Below are 14008 nucleotides of genomic sequence, written 5' to 3'. Positions count from 1 at the left end.
AAATGTTATGGTTGAAGTAAACAAATTCTATTAACAGACTTTTAATTAGGCTTTAGTGGTTAAACAAATCCAAAAATTCAATATTGCCAGTGTTAATAAAAACGCAACTATATTTCATATGTTCTTTTGTCATGGTTATGAATTTTTTTCTTGAAAAAATATCAAAAAATTATAACTTTAAGGTCAAAATCAAAGGATAACTTCAGATTTAAAATTTCATTATGGATACACAAATAGAAGATATAAAAAAATCCAACCCCCAAAAAGACTGTCCTTAAAGATGTGGGTTAATATTTTTCCAAAGTTGATCTTGTTTAACTGTTCTCCATTTTGAAGTGTTCTATAGATTATTCTCTCATCCTGTATAAAAACATGTTATCTTCATAAAACTTGTATATTAAATCCTAAATATATCTGGTTTATTTTTATCTTTCAAAGGATACTTTGGTTATTTTCTTACTTTTTACCATTAGGATTTTAAGACACTATGACCTTTTTGCTTATTTTTGTCAAAGCTAATCTCTGAGGTTTCTAGTCAACATCTAAAATTCAAAGAGACTCTTGTAAAGATGGTCTTTACCTTATTCTGGTTTTCCAATAATCATGATTACATTATTTCCATTTAATGCCCATTTCAGGTTTTTCTCAGGCTTTTGATTTTTATAAATATAAGCCTCAACATATTCTGTATGACTAAAAATTTTCTATTTTATAAATAGATTATATATTTTATAAATATATAATTATATAATGTATATTTTATAAAATATATAAAAATATATAAAACATTATATATTTTATAAATATAAGCCTCAACATATTCTATATGACTAAACATTTTAAAATATCTCAGTAACAACTGCTTGTAGCAATTTAATACCTCATGACAGTCAACTTTTAGTGTGATCAAAAGGAAAATCCAGCATGGTGATAATAGTTCTTTCCTTATTTAAAATTATTCTCCTGCTGATATGAGGAAAAAATGAGTTGTGTATTCCTTGCACTTTAAATTAATATTATAGTGTAGAAATTACAAAGTATAAATAGAGGGGACTAGTTTTAACTTTTCATATCTTGATTTAATAATGCTGAATGCATATGTGGTGCACATTTTAATTGCAGACGTGGTCATCAGAGAAATGACATCTTCCTCAGGTTAGATATGTGATTCTCCTTCATTTCATTGTGGCTTTCTTATTGTAATTACTGTGGATTACATCTCTAACAAACAGAATCACTCCGCAGCTCTCATATAAACTCATGATTTAATCATAGATCACAGCCCACATCTCATCTTGTTCTTTACTTGCTTGAAACATCAAGGTTTACCATTTCAGCTACTGAATTATGCAAAGCTTCTCTCATCAGTTTGAATCTTCCATTGTGAATGCTCCTGAATATTGCAATTTATTTCCCTTTCTTTTGCAGGTTTTACATTTTCATGTAGTTGTTTTAAAGCAGATGATCGCCTGTGCTTTCAGTTTCTTCATGTGCTTTTTCATTTGTATTTCTTTTCACAGATGAAGATGACACCTCAGTTAGTACTCCACCAGCAGGTTAGGACTGTGATAATGCTTTGTGTGTGTATGTATGTATGTATTTTTCTTTTGAATATTAATGAAGAAAGAGTCCAAATAGGCAGACTGAACTCAAAAGATACAGCTTAGAAAATTTTTTAAAGTGCCCTATATTTTATTAATCTCTGCTCAGAAGTACAAGACCCTTCTATCAGTTAAGTCCCTTTCCAGTCCTGTCTTGAGGTCTTTAGTAAATCTCCCAGCAGAAGGTAAAATATTGGTTAGTAGATCCAAAAGCAACTCCAGATAAATAAGTATACTGTTTAAATAATCAAAATACTGTCCCTCAGACAAATATTGAGGAATGAAAATTCCTCTTTTACCTGGAACTACACAAATCATAGAAAAAGCATCAGCCTCATGTAACCTTTCTGAAGAAACTATTCAATGGAATTAAACTAATTTAGATTTTTCTAGAGAAAATTGGGGAAGATTTCTGGGGTTTTTTCTTAGCTGTTCACATTTTTTTGGTATTCACGTAGTTCCTCATGGATGTGGTCCCAAATATTTAGTCCAATCTTCTTGTATGAAGAATCAATGTTCTTAAAATCCCAGTGATCTGAGGCCAGTTAAGCTGTGATCTCTGAGCTGGTGTTATCTAAGTTGCTCTTCCCTTTCAGATGGGATGTCTAAGCCAGCGGAAAGAAAGGATTCAGGTGAGACCTCCTGAGAAACACTCCCAAAATTACATAATAAAAATACTTTCTAGACTTTATTTTTAAAAGATAATACTTTATTTTTGTTGTTTAGACACCAGCAAACTGTAGCTGTTGAAATAACTCAAAGTACCAGGGCAAATAAGATTCCAGCAGCTGAACCAGGAGTGAGAAGGCTGTGCTGCACAGAACAGGACATGTATTTGGCACATACATACATACCTATCTATCTATATCTGTGTCTGTATAGATAGATACATAGCTGTTCCATTCCTCCTCAGCCTACAGGAATTCCATTCCTACATCCAGCCTCACACAGGTCCCAGAAGACTGGGAATCCCACACACAGCTCCCAGAAGACTGTAGGAGAATGGCTTCTTCTCACACCTCAGAGGACGGTGGGGAAAACTTAGCAAAAATCATCATAACCTCTTTCTTCCTACCCTGGCAGGTAACCCACACTGCACCCACTCTGGTGGTTTCAGGATTTGCAGCCTCTGGAACAAAATGAGCAGCTGGTACTTCAACCATGGTTATGGACCTGGCATAGCCGCCTATGCCAGCCCGCGTCAAACCCTCCCCTCCTTCTCTTTGTTTAATTAATATCTAGAGGTGATGATAATATTTAGATGTTCCTTTATGTGGTACCAAATTAATGACTCTGTGTAAGCTTTTTTCCATTTATTAATATCATTTTTCCATTTATTAATACTCTTTTTCCATTTCACCCCGTGGTGTGTTAGGTTTGTTGCTGCACGTGACCAGATCCTGTGCTATCATCACTTCATCCTCTTACTACCAGTAACCTTCACTTGTTCTCATGTTGTTTCCATATATTGCCATCTCCGAGTGGTATAATCTAAAATTTTAGATTATAGAGACTATATATAGATCTGTATCTATATATATTTGTGTTCATTTATGTCTGTGTAAATCATTCCATGTATGTGTGTATATATGTGTACATAAATGTGTGTATATACATGAATGTCTTCACCTGTGGGAAATATTGTACAAGCAGGCATATACAGAGGTGCTAGGCACACCACCCGCAATTGACTGAAACACTAACAGTTTATAGCAAAGCTATCTAGCATTTTGATACCTTTTTAAAATTCATAATAGGCTTTAGGATAATAAAACCAATTTGTTTGCATTTTCCCATGGCTGCCATGAGCTGCATCGCGTTTCTGGGTGGTAAAAATTTTCATGAGTTGAAAAGGTTCCCACAGCAGTAATCACTACATATCAGAAAGACTATTCTGATCTCTAACTTGAATTAGTTTCCTCTCTGTGCTGGCAATAACTCCTCAAAAAACAGAGATGTGACATTTGGATTTCAGATCAGAATATGAGACATGAGCTTTGCCTCTGAGCAGAAAGTGAGCAGAAAAGAGACAGGCATTCACCGCCTTTCTCTCCTTGTACTTTCTGCAAGGAATCAGTTTTGACCATGGTTTTACACAAGATGTAATGGCATAACACAAAGCTAGGGCTGTCCAGATAAACAGAAAGAATCACTGTTTATCTGGACAGGAAAAACAGAATCACACAGCCCACCTGGTACAGTGCTCTGCCCTGAGGAGAGCACACTTTTGCTGCTTCTCTCAGTACTGTTGTTCCTTTTCAGTTCCAAAGTCCCATTTTCCAGAAGGGAAGCTGCTGTGTCTGAACATATTTCACAATCATTTCCATCTGACAAACTACTTTTTCCATAAAATATCACATAAAATTCACATGGCAGCATATGGTATTGACAGATCCCCACATTCTCTGCTTCTGTCATGGAAGAAAAGAAGCAAGTTCAGAAGTGAGCTTCATTCCTGCCCTACTTTGCAGACATAGAGGAAGAACCAGCTTGTACAATGGACTTAGTTTGGGTGGAGAGAGATCCACTGAAACTGTGCATCAGATGTAGGGATTTTTGTGCTTCTAGCTGTTTGTGTTTTCAGAACCTCCATCTCTTCTGAAAAACAAAGAGCTGATTTTGTGCATCACCTCTGTAAAGCACTCATGGTTGAATGCTGGTGCCCTTCAAGTTGCTCAGTGCCCGTCCTGGCTGATCAGGTTTCCCTCTCTTCCTCCCTGAGTTTCATTTTCCATCACCACAGAGGTAGTGCTCTTGCAGGAACTGTACACAATGTGACAGCCAAGCAATGGATGTCAGTGTGAACAAAAACTCACAAGTCTTTCAGGACATCAGAAGAGAAAGGTGCTAGGGCTAGAGAGTTTAGGAAGTTCAGGTAAGTGTACTTTGGAGGGAGTGAAACACCCTCAGATCACTGATATTTCCCCTTCTGTCTGCACCTCAGTATGGTCTCTTGGAGAAGGAGCTCCAGAGGAGTCGGAGAAGCGTGATGATGATGCCCAAAGATCCACTCTATTCGTCGAGAAACCTCAGAGTGGAACAGTGAGTGTTGGTAAGTGCCTGGGAACAAAACCAAAAGCCACTCCCAGAGACAGAGGCTGAGCTGGGAATGGTGTGGGCAGGTTCTGTGGCACTCAGCTTCTGCCCTCAGCTGCAAGAACCGCCTCTGGTTTTAGCTGGATGGGAACTCCACTCTGAAGGCAAAAAGACTGTATTCAGAGAAGCAAAACCCCAATTGTTTAATTCAAAACAAGCTCAAAATCTAATAATTTACTGAGGTAAATTTAGTAAGAGGTACAGTTTCTGGGGAAGAAAGCCGGTATTTTGATACTGTTGGCTGCACTGTTATCAAGAAGATCTTATGCAGAGTATCACCGGCCGGGGTCTATGTACAAATCACAAATGGGATGGGACTGCTGGGAACGTGCCTTGAGCTGTTTTATTTTCCAGCATCACCCTCATTACATGGCTATACAATGGGAAGATGCCATCAGCTCGCATCCCAGGCAGCAGACCAAGAACTTGATGTTACAACTTACTTTAAAAGTTTTTTGACCAATCACACAAAGCAAAAGCACATTGGCAGTAGTTCTATCCAACCACTATAAGCACACGTACCTTTGGTTAAAACAATGCTTGTTTATTTCAAATACAATACCTGCTTGTAAGCCTTCAAACACAATGCACAGAGCTTCATTATTAAGCTTCAAACTTCCTAATATCTTGCTAGAGAAACTTTTCTGCAGCTTAGAGAGTGATTCTAGACAAGCATTAATACACAGACCATTGTTCTATTTGTCTTTGATTTTCTACTTTTTAAATACTCTTTCTGCTGACCTATCTCATGGCTGCTGCTTAGCTCTAATCACAGTTCTACTGCCTCTGAGGCCTGCCTTTTGCAGCTTTCCCAAAACCCTCTAATTTTGTAGATTTCCACGGCAGAGTAGCAGCAGAAAGCTTCCAGACCCAAAATCATTAACCTCTGTTCTGCTGCAGTACTTTCATAGTCTGTGTGACTCCATCTGACTCTTAATTTTGTGGTAGAACACATGGTGGCTGAATGGAACAAAAGTGAAAGGAACTTGTAGAGACGCAACTGACCAACCACGTGTTCCTCAACAGATGCGTTATTCTTTTCTCTTTCTGAAAGGTGGGAATATTACATTTATAGCCAAAGTAGAAGCCAAAGATCTTCTCCGAAAGCCAAACGTTAAGTGGTTTAAAGGAAAATGGATGGATCTGGCCAGCAAAGCAGGGAAGCACCTGCAGCTGAAGGAGTCCTTTGAGCGTCACACCAAGGTGTGTCTTCACTTTTCCTTCTTATGGGGGCAAAGCTCCAAAGAGAGCTTAAAGATGAGTTTAAGGCAACAGGCAGAAGTTCAAGAGCAGTGGAGTCTAACCCTGGCTTCAGTGGTGATCTCTGACCCTCTGCAGAAGCAGATTTTCTGCTCTCCCAACTCAGGACAAGTAATGGTGGGGAAATCAAAGTTTTCTGATGCCATTTCTGGGTTCCAGTTTCTTTTCAGAGCCCATTATTTGAGTTGTTCCCTGTGTGTGGTGCATGTCTGAAAGACTCATGTTTTAACTTCTGCTTTGTGCAAATGCATTCCCCACATTAATGAATGACTGTGCTTGATTTTTAGATTCATACATTTGAGATGCAGATCATCAAAGCTAAGGAAAACTATGCAGGGAACTATCGCTGTGAAGTGTCTTACAAGGACAAGTTTGATAGCTGCTCTTTTGACCTTGAAGTCACTGGTAAGGTTCCATTTGTATCTGTAATGATTTCCTTTTCCTTTTCCTTTTCCTTTTCCTTTTCCTTTTCCTTTTCCTTTTCCTTTTCCTTTTCCTTTTCCTTTTCCTTTTCCTTTTCCTTTTCCTTTTCCTTTTCCCTTTCCTTTCCCTTCTCCTTTCCTTTCCTTTCCTTTCCTTTCCTTTCCTTTCCTTTCCTTTCCTTTCCTTTCCTTTCCTTTCCTTTCCTTTCCTTTCCTTTCCTTTCCTTTCCTTTCCTTTCCTTTCCTTTCCTTTCCTTTCCTTTCCTTTCCTTTCCTTTCCTTTCCTTTCCTTTCCTTCCCTTCCCCTTCCCCTTCCCCTTCCCCTTCCCCTTCCCCTTCCCCTTCCCCTTCCCCTTCCCCTTCCCCTTCCCCTTCCCCTTCCCCTTCCCCTTCCCCTTCCCCTTCCCCTTCCCCTTCCCCTTCCCCTTCCCCTTCCCCTTCCCCTTCCCCTTCCCCTTCCCCTTCCCCTTCCCCTTCCCCTTCCCCTTCCCCTTCCCCTTCCCCTTCCCCTTCCCCTTCCCCTTCCCCTTCCCCTTCCCCTTCCTTCTCCTTCCCTTCCCTCCCCTTTCCCCTTCCCCTTTCTATTTGAAATGGCACTTCTTTTGTTCAGACCCTTTAAAAGAAATTATACTTAAAGTGAGTGTTTTCAGCTCAGAGAATTTTCTTGTTTCTGTAATTTATTGCCTAAATGAACATTGGAATAGATATTATGTGAGACATTTATCCAAAAAATTAGGAAAGCTGGCGGGTAAAGCCAGTATTGAAGTCAAATCAGGCTCTGGCACACAAAACTCAGGGCTTAGAGGTCAACAAGGCGGGGTCCAGCCCTGCTCCATCCATTCACTATCTGTGGATCAGAACCATTTAATCTGATCCAGGCTGTCCCAAAGGGGTAATTCCCACATGGGGAATGAATTCCTCCTTGCCCTGACAATAGATGTGTCTGTAGCTGCAGAGGAGACCGACTCTGTCTCCTTCCTCTGATGCTGAGCATACTGAGAGCACAAGATGCCAGCAGGGGAGAAAGCAAAGGAAATGAGGAGACAAAAAGGTCAGAGCCTGGGAATAAGGCAGGCAGGGGAAGGGAGAGAAACACCAGATAAACAAATCTCTGCAGAACTGCAGAAAGTACTTCAGAGAAATTATACACTTAACACTGAGCATCTTTGCAGATACCAGAACCTAGTGCCAAAGGGGAAGCACAAATGCTGGTCATGCAGCAGGAAACTCAACAAATTTCATATTCCAAATCACACTCATTACATAAATTATTACATATAATTGTGTTTTTAACTCCTGTGTTACCGTTATTTCATAGAATCTTCCCAAGCTGCTCCATCCATTGACATCAGATCTGCTTTCAAAAGAAGGTAACTTCAGTGATCCCATCCAGCTCCTCAGTAATGGACATTGATAGCATGCACAGAACTTGTGTCAGACAATTGTACTTGATATAAATTATAAAACTGTATTTGTAAGCATAGATTAAAGAAGTGGGATTTTGAGTAATTGGTGGTGGTTAGAATGAAATAGTTTCAACACACAAATACTACATATGATATTAAGAACCCCTACTGTGAAATTACAAGTGTCATTAATTTAAAGAAAAATTGAACTTTTAAGTCAATTAAATATATGTTTCTTTGGAGGTTTTAAAAAATGTATTTTCATTTTTAAAATGTATTTTCATTCACTAAAATATTCTACTGCATATTTCCTGAAAGCTGTCAGCCACAATTTGAAAGTTCCTGCTCCCAATCCTGCACTGATTAAAAGCAGAGAGAAAATTCCCTCTGATTTCAAGAAGACAGGATTTGGCTTTGTTACCTAACAATAAATACCATCAATAAGGAAAACCAGCAAAGAGGATAGCACAGAGGATCTAAGATAAAGCATTGTGTCTTAAAGTTTGTTATCTTTCAGTATAGGTGTCATCTCTTTATGGTGAAATTATAAAGAATATATCAAATGAAAATACTTTACAAACAGATAATGAATGCAGTTTGTTAATTTACAAGTAAAGCTGTAATTCAGAGATAACTGCTTTTATTTAGGGGGCTTTAATTTAAATGTAAATACAAAATATTATATTCAAGATGCATTTCCTTCTTTAGCACATTTTAAAAATGCAGTAACTACGCTGCCCAAGCAGACAAAGATATCTCAGTATTTTCTGATTTTCTAATATCTTACATGTAAAATCTTGATTAAATTTCAGTTAAGATTTGCACTATTTTTCCCTTTTTACAAATATTTAGGACATTTCTTTTGTCTATATGTGCTCTATGATAAGGTAATTCTGCTAAAGATCATGTCATAGAAAGAAATGCACCTTGATAGGACTGTGATTCTATCTGTAAAAACGGACAACATTTATTCTTTTTTATAACTGTTTTCTCCCTTCATTTAGGGAAAGGTAAAATCTTAAGGTTAAATACTTTTCAATCAGTATTTGACAGAGCTATGCATTGTTAAAAGCATCACCCAGCAATGCAAATCTTTGTTTTGTTTTCACAGCAAGAGATCAGCACAAGCCCTTTGTTTTGTCCACTACAGAAATGAAAAACAAAGCTGGTTGTGTTGACTAGCTGCCATTTGTTTGTGTTACTGAAATCTAACACAAACCTTGGCAAATTTATGTACTCAGTTACAAAAATTTGCCATCAAAGTATAAGAAGAAGCAATGCAAACCTTTGTGTTATTTTTCACAAGCGCCTACAGAAACATAATCCGTGTGAAAAAGCATACAAGTTTGTGTTGGTTTTATACAATTATTTGTGTTTCTGGACATTGTTGAGTGTATGAGAAGTGTAGAGCAATGAGTGTTGTCTAAGTCTTCCTGTATTAAACAAAGATTTGATCTTTTTCTGTCAATAACAGTGGTGAAGGACAAGAGGATGCAGGAGAACTTGACTTTAGTGGTCTCCTGAAACGTAGGTGAGAACCAAGTGGTGCAGTGAGCAGGTGTGGATTGCAAACCATTAGGTTCACCCACAGAAACAGTCAGGTGTAGATTAATAACTCCTCAAGGATTTTGTGACCTTTCAGCTTTTTAATGTTCCTAACTGGTTTTTATTCTCATAGTATAACATGCAAATGTTCTGTTATTTTTGCCTCTAAGTGTGCAGAAAAGAAAGCTCAGATTTGTGCTGGGAAAAGAAGTGAGCCTCAGCCTAAAGAGCCCAATAACATTTAGTTCACCTGCTATTTCTTTTGTGTTTGCATGGAAAGCACAGGGGGGAAATTTCCTACACAGGGATGAGCAGTACAGAAAATTGAGTCCGGTGCAACAGTAAAAAAACCTGCAAGGGTTAAATTTATCTCTGTAGCTACATCCTCACTTGATTTTATAAGCATCCTGATATGAAAAAAATCATATATCATGCTTTCAAGTCATAGATATTGGTATAATTATTTTTAGGGTTTTTTTTAAATATGTACAATACACAAATGCTCAGTCATGTTTTATCTAACTCAAATGTTTTGATGGAAAAAACCTGGGGTACATGTTTCTCTGATTTGCCTTGAAAATCTGGTGTTATGATAGTTATGTCTCTAGTTATCTCAGATCTTAAACCCAGTTTAGTCTTTCACCAGGTTAGGACAAGATAGTTAATTCATCACCTTTTAAAATCAAGCAGAGAAATTCTATATGCCATGGAAATCACTGACAGCTGATCACAGAGAACTGGAAAAAGGAATTGCATCCTTTTTCTCATCTACCACTTACTCTAAAGGAGGAAAATCTGTAGCATTAATTACATTAAAAAGTCACAAAGGGCTCATTGGCTATGAGGGTGAGAATAGCATTTAAGCAGCTAAAGCACACAGGAAAATCTGAAGCTGAAAGTAGACAAAGAATTACCTGGACCAATTCTAATCCACCAGGTCTTTGTTTTTTCAATCTTCTCATCCCTAATTAGGACCTTCAGTTTGTCTTTTCATCCTACTAATCAGACTTGCCAGTTCTCATGACCGCCTGTGTGGTGTTTCCACAGTAACATGAGAGATGCATGTGAGAGGTCTTGGTGTTTTTGTGGAAAAATAAATGTGATTTAAGAGACATAATATCACTTTACTAACAATTAACTCTTAAGATTTGTAAGATAAATACTGTCCAGCCTTATAAACATGGAATATCTATTGTGTGTTTAATGGATAAAGTAAATATTTCGTTTTTAGACACCATTATTTGACTTTGGTCAAATTGGTTCACCTTGCTTCAGGCCCTGAAATGCAACCTCATATTTCTGAGCTTAATTGAATAAAATTGTTAATTAAGCCACAGTGTGGATATTAATATCCATGTGTCTGGATATTAACATCCATTATTAGGAAGACAAATCCATGGCTTTATTTCAATTTTTACAACAGGCAATGTTGGAGGTGCATTCTTTCTCTTTTTTTTATGGTTGTATGACCAAGGAAAGACCTAGAACTTTTCCCTTTTGGTTCATACTATTTGATACATGTTTTTTTTAGAAAAAAAAAAAACAAACCTAAATGCATACAATCAATATACTGTCTACTTTCTAATTTTCTGCTGCTTGGCAGGCAGACGTATCAAGTCTTATCTCAGTAAGCCACACTATGACTGGATAGTCTTTGTCAATGCAGTGGATCAGTAGCACCATGACATTCCAGGAGGCACAAGATCTAAAAGTCACTCAAATATTTAGGTCCTTGTTTTGTTGGTTTTTGGTTTTGGGGTTTTTTTTTGGTTTTGTTGTTGGGGTTTTTTGGGGGGGTTCTTTGGTTTTTTTTTCCAAGTACATCTTGCAAAAAAATGCACATATTTAGGAAAGAGATCTGAAAGTGATTTCATGGCAAGGTCAGCAGTCAGCCTGCTCAGGAAATACCTTGCTCTGTTTGGCCTCTGGCCTCAGCTCAAACTACTGAGGTCTCAGAACAAAATTGGCTTGCTCTAAGCATCAAAATTCATTTTCCAGTTATGCAAGAGGAAAATGAGCCTGAAATTGAGTCTTCCAGTCTGGTTGAAAGTCAGGATCCTCATTCTCAACCACTGCCTGATTTAAAGGGGAGCTTTATTTGGATTCCCCCAGAGTGGATGGAAAGGATAAAAGGAACAAAGTACAGAATTACATACCTGAGATTCTCTAACTTACATTGCTGTCTCAGATTTGTTCCATTTGAAAGAGTGCTCAGCGAGAACCTCTCCTCCTTTTTAAAATTACAGAGATATTATGAAAATTAATAAACTTCATGGACTAAACAGCAAAGTGGTTTCCATGGTTCCTCATCCAACTATGCAGAGATTCTCAGAGTCTTTAGTGCTATTTATGTATATATCAAAGAAAATTGTCTCTTTGACTCCGTAAAGCTCAGCTCTAATAGTGCCTCATTGCAAAACTTGGTATTTTTTTTATTTCTCAAAAGTTTATTTTCTTGCTCTGTTCTCAAAAGTACTGATTTTTTTAGACAAGCTAAGTCAAATTGGAATGATCCTGGTCTGATCCTAATGATATTACAGGAGGAAAAATCTAGATTTCTTCCTCAATTCCAGTATTGTTCCAGCAGTTCACTTTTTTGAGCTAAACTGTCAATCCAAAAAATATAATTTTGTTTAGGATGCTTTCATTGTTCTATCATTTAATGGCTGCCATTGAGAAAATAATTATACTTCTCTTTATTGGTTGTCTTAGCCTGGAGTTGCAGATAGTAAATACAGCACTAAAACTTCTGTGTAAAGCTGATTCCTCACACAGGCCTCTGAACACATGTCCTGCTCTTAAGACTGAGATACACATGGAAGTGAACACATCCATCCTTCAAGTCCAAGCTGGTGTGGAAATCTCCAGTTCCTATTCATTTGACAACTTTAAGTAATGCTGAGAAGCAGTGGTGTAACTATAAACAGACAAAGCTTCCCCTGAATGTCCTGTTGCCAGTCACCCACAGCAGCAATTACAGGGACTCAGGGTTTGGAAACATTTCTATATAATTTTGAAATGTACAGATTAGACCCAGTGGTGCCATCATAAATTATGATTGATTCCACTCAAGTTACAGCAGATAAAACAGATTTAAGTGGGATTAGCCTGTATGCTATTACATTTTCAAACCGTGGTTTTTGGGGAACATTGAAGCAATATAAAAATTCTCATAAGTGATTGTATCAGGAAAGGCAAAATTAAAACTTGCATTCCAATTCTGCCTTGAAGAAGTGTAAAGGAAGGAGTGAATGCCATTCTGAGCTACTACAATCATATGGAAGGAAGTAAAAAAGATATGATGGCAGCCTTCAAATTTTGGCCAAAACATTTCTAGCCTCACCATAGATTCAGCTTCACCTATTTTTTATGGTTTGATTAAGCCTCGCTGACTCTTGCCCCATAATTTTATTTTGCTAATGCCAGGGAGGTCAAGCAGCAAGAGGAGGAGCCCGAGGTGGACGTGTGGGATCTGCTGAAGAACGCGAACCCCAGCGAGTACGAGAAGATCGCGTTCCAGTATGGCATCACCGACCTGCGGGGCATGCTGAAACGCCTGAAGCGCATGCGCAGGGAGGTGAAGAAGAGTGCAGGTGAGGATGGGGCAGAACATCCCTGTGCTCTGAGGTCACACAGAGAGCCATTCCTGTGCTCGTTCTCACACACAGCCCTTCCTGTGCTCATTCTCACACACACAGCCATTCTTGTGCTCTGAGGTCACACACAGCCATTCCTGCGCTCATTCTCTCACACAGCCATTCCTGTGCTCACTGCTCACACACAGACATTCCTGTGCTCTGCTCACACATATTCCTGTGCTCACTGCTCACACACAGCCATTCCTGTGCTCTGTGGTCACACACAGCCATTCCTGTGCTCCTTGCTCACACACAACCATTCCTGTGCTCACTGCTCACACACATTCCTGTGCTCCTTGCTCACACACAGAGCCATTCCTGTGCTCTGTGGTCACACACAACCATTCCTGTGCTCTGCTCACACACAGCCATTCCTGTGCTCTGTGGTCACACACAGCCATTCCTGTGCTCACTGCTCACACACATTCCTGTGCTCACTGCTCACACACAGCCATTCCTGTGCTCCTTGCTCACACACATTCCTGTGCTCAGTGCTCACACACAGAGCCATTCCTGTGCTCATTCTCACACACAGCCATTCCTGTGCTCACACACAACCATTCCTGTGCTCATTCTCACACACATTCCTGTGCTCATTCTCACACACACCCATTTCTGTGCTCCTTGCTCAGTGCTCACACTCAGCCATTCCTGTGGTCATTGCTAACACACAACCCTTTGCCTTAAAACCCAAATATGCCTCACTTCCACACAAAAGAACTTTCACACTACAACTCGTTCCTGCAAGGAGTCAATCAGAAGGAAGCTCTGGTCCATGGTGGAAGCATAAACACTTTATCCAGCTCAGGGCTTACCTAAAGTATCCCTCCCTCTCAGACAAACACTGGTTCCATCTGGAATAATGTGCCCCAGGTGTGTGGAAAGGTGTTACCTGATCAGGCAATACAGAAATTAGACCTTGTGTTACCACCAGTATCTTCTGCTCTAAACAGAGGTCACTCCAAACACAGGCAGTGTCTGCTCTTCATAATGTCGTTTTGCACTTAATCTCCATTGCTCAGAAATCCCAGCTGTACCAC

General features: G+C 38.8%; 1 protein-coding gene across 1 annotated transcript in view; it reads left to right on the top strand.

The window, feature by feature from the left end:
- MYBPC1 (myosin binding protein C1) overlaps positions 1-14008 on the top strand; it is a 72196-nt gene that overhangs the window by 27561 nt on the left and 30627 nt on the right. Inside the window, exons 4-9 of the mRNA XM_074539031.1 lie at positions 4546-4653; positions 5752-5900; positions 6245-6362; positions 7698-7749; positions 9260-9316; positions 12757-12923. Of these exons, the coding sequence (XP_074395132.1) occupies positions 4546-4653; positions 5752-5900; positions 6245-6362; positions 7698-7749; positions 9260-9316; positions 12757-12923 (651 nt within the window). The remainder of the gene's footprint in view (positions 1-4545; positions 4654-5751; positions 5901-6244; positions 6363-7697; positions 7750-9259; positions 9317-12756; positions 12924-14008) is intronic.

Source organism: Zonotrichia albicollis, chromosome 4, assembly GCF_047830755.1.
Source record: "Zonotrichia albicollis isolate bZonAlb1 chromosome 4, bZonAlb1.hap1, whole genome shotgun sequence".
NCBI classification, from domain to species: Eukaryota; Metazoa; Chordata; class Aves; order Passeriformes; family Passerellidae; genus Zonotrichia; species Zonotrichia albicollis.
This window is presented reverse-complemented; position numbering and strand designations above follow the sequence as displayed.